The sequence below is a fragment of the Pinus tabuliformis genome, chromosome J, assembly GCF_031772625.1.
Source record: "Pinus tabuliformis cultivar Carrire ecotype Pingquan chromosome J, CPIR1, whole genome shotgun sequence".
Lineage (NCBI taxonomy): Eukaryota > Viridiplantae > Streptophyta > Pinopsida > Pinales > Pinaceae > Pinus > Pinus tabuliformis.
The window spans coordinates 1,188,660,915-1,188,663,571 of NC_142295.1; the positions used below are offsets into that span (position 1 = coordinate 1,188,660,915).

At 37.6% G+C, this 2,657-nt stretch overlaps 1 protein-coding gene across 1 annotated transcript; it reads right to left on the bottom strand.

Moving 5' to 3' along the window:
- Positions 1 to 202: 202 nt before the first annotated feature.
- Positions 203 to 2,008, bottom strand: LOC149231338 (uncharacterized). The gene is made up of 3 exons (XM_089381607.1): positions 1,935 to 2,008; positions 894 to 1,113; positions 203 to 647 (listed from the first exon to the last, which is right to left on the bottom strand). Exons 1-3 carry the CDS (start codon positions 2,006 to 2,008, stop codon positions 261 to 263), a joined length of 681 nt encoding a protein of 226 aa, XP_089237733.1. The 3' UTR covers positions 203 to 260.
- Between the last annotated feature and the right edge of the window lie 649 nt (positions 2,009 to 2,657).

Below are 2,657 nucleotides of genomic sequence, written 5' to 3' on the forward strand. Positions count from 1 at the left end.
ATGTATATATATATATATATACATGATCATGTGACCTGCAAAATCACCGAGCTCACACACAGTTGACAAAGTGTCAATTGTATTATCATCTTCGAAATTACAAATTACAGCTCCCGAAAGTATCCAGGCGAACAAAACCTTTGGAAGATAACAACACTCCTTCGGTGCAAAAATCCACTTCGAGGTTGTTTCTTTCAGCTGCTGTCTGCCATCGATCGAACACATATTCAATAAAACTGACTGAGAACTGCAGAGATTCTCTATGTGACTAAGTATATTGGCCTTGAAAGAGAAACGCTGCTATGGCTGTGACGCACCAAAGGCATGTACGGTACATCAGTTTTGCTCCTCTGCATTGCATTGTACATTGCAGACAGCGGGCTGGAAGATGGTCGACCGGATCTGTAGGGAGGAGCAATATCGCTCATATAGATTGGCATGGCTTTAGACTTTAACACAGAAATAGCCCTGTTCACTTGCTTCTTCTTCTCACTGGATTTCTTCGAGAAGAAGAGAGAACTCTTCCATGACTTCCTTTTCTTCAAACCCTCCGCCGATTTGTGAAGATGATCCAACGGCGCTTTCAAATGCGAAAGCGACGGCACTTCCTGCTCGCCATCTTTGTGCTGCTGAGCTTCTGCAAGCACCTGTGAAGGGATATTAATTTTTTTTTATAGTAATTGGTGAATTGGTAACTTTAAAATTTTATTATAAATAAAAAATCCAAAATCGAATCACAATGGCTATTACTATTCACCTCAATATCATAATATTGAAAAATTACACTATGAACACAAACCTAAAAACTGTAAAATGTTCTTGGTTGTTTGATCTGTTAATTCAAAGTGCAAACATTTAGTATTTAAAAGGCGGCGAAGGATTTGGCTAAGAACCTGAGCGTAGTCTATCTGTGGATTAAAAAAAAAATACCAAATACCAAATTGAAGTATTCCACAAAGTAAATTGTGGTAACTCAAATCACCACCCACCTCTCCATACACAGAGAAAGGTATGATGTCAATGATGGAAGGCTCAGATGAATAGGGAAAAAAGCGAAAAGCCTCAAAGTTCTCAAAGTGGTCAAATGACTGCAGGTATTTTGCAGTAGTCTGTCTGCAGCACCTTCGAAATATTCGAAAGAAATGTCGTGTATTCGCAGTGTCAGTTGATCGTCCAAGGCACGCCGACTACTGTTCACAAAATATTTGTAAGGGTACGCAGAGATCCACATGTAGCCAACTTGCAAGTTTATGAACCTTGGGTTTGTTGTTAGGTTATTTTATCTCTCTACCGCAGTCCTCTGCTGTTACAACGGTCAATTCTAAGCTGCCGTTGTAACTTTTATTGATTACAATTATTGTTATATAATGAATATAATTGTGTTGCCTTGGATTCTGTGTACGGCTTAACTCCGCATTAGCAACCACGCAGAGTCTCAACGACAACTGCTCTTCAAATGAGTGGATCCACCACGCAGAGTCCCAAGGACAGTCTACACATGGGTGTATAGGAGATAATAAAGGATGGTTAACAATTAGCATTATTTCAAATCAATTGGTTGCAGGGTGTTGAGTATTTTTAAGAACAAAATTTATTAAATATTATTTTTTTTGGGATTAAAATGTTTTAAGTAAATTATTCATTTATTTTTATTTTTACGAATAATTGTAATGATTTTTGAATAGTTTATTTAGTTATGTAATAGTAACATAAATAATTATAGATGAATGATTTACTAAACCCAATTCAATCTCAAAAAATAATAGGTAATATAAATTCTGAAACATATATCTAATATAATATACTGTGAAAACTCTTAATACTTAAATTCAGAAAGGTTATATGTATTTGGACATCATATTTTTAAATATATCATTGAGTGACTCATATATAAATGACAAAAGAAACTCATATAACTCCATAGTCCTAGATACGGCCAAATTGCCGCAGTTTTACAGCATCTTACCATTAGAATTACAGAGTCAAGACCATTGTTGTTGGCTTCCATTCCGAAGCCTTCACATTAATGGACTCTGCGTTCCCCTGTGACTTAAATCTAACAGGAGCTGTGCGTATTCAATGTTTGTCGGTTTCTAAAACAAACTATGTCACCCTATGATTGAAAGTTGAAACGCACAAGATTACGGTTATCTTTTGGAAAATATTTCAAGATGGTAGATCAAACACTAAAGTAAAGTGTTCGCAAAGCGCTTCTAAATAGTCAGATCAGCGCCAGCCTTCCCATACACAGTGAGAAGTGTGACGTCATGGATGGAAGGCTCCGATAAGTAAGGAAGAAAAGAGAAAAGCGTGACGTTCTTGAAGTGAGTGCAGCGGCTTTGAACCAGTCTGTGTGCAGCTCCTTCGAAAGAAATATCGTTGTGCAGTGGCAGTGTCCGTTGGGGAAATGTTATTTTCAAGTAAAGTTAATGCGGTCTGACATGGCCGCTCGATAGTCCGATGTAACATGTAGTTTTTGTTTTTTCCCAGTCTTCGATAGCCAGATATAACAAGCAGTTTTTGTTTTTCCTTTAGTCATCATTGCGCCCGTGTGTATCGAGCATGTTATATCTGGGTATCAGGCCGCATTAACTTTGCTATAGGGTTGGATGTCGCCGTGTCCGTTGACGGGTGGGAATTTTTTAACTCAACTCAAT

Excerpts from the sequence above, each read along its gene's own strand:
- LOC149231338 (XM_089381607.1), bottom strand. The coding sequence starts at position 2,008 with ATGGAAGCCAACAACAATGGTCTTGACTCTGTAATTCTAATGGTAAGA. Across the intron at positions 1,114-1,934 it reads AAAACTGCGGCAATTTGGCC|ACAGACTACTGCAAAATACC; the intron begins GTATCTAGGACT and ends AAGGTGCTGCAG. Across the intron at positions 648-893 it reads CACAGATAGACTACGCTCAG|GTGCTTGCAGAAGCTCAGCA; the intron begins GTTCTTAGCCAA and ends ATCCCTTCACAG.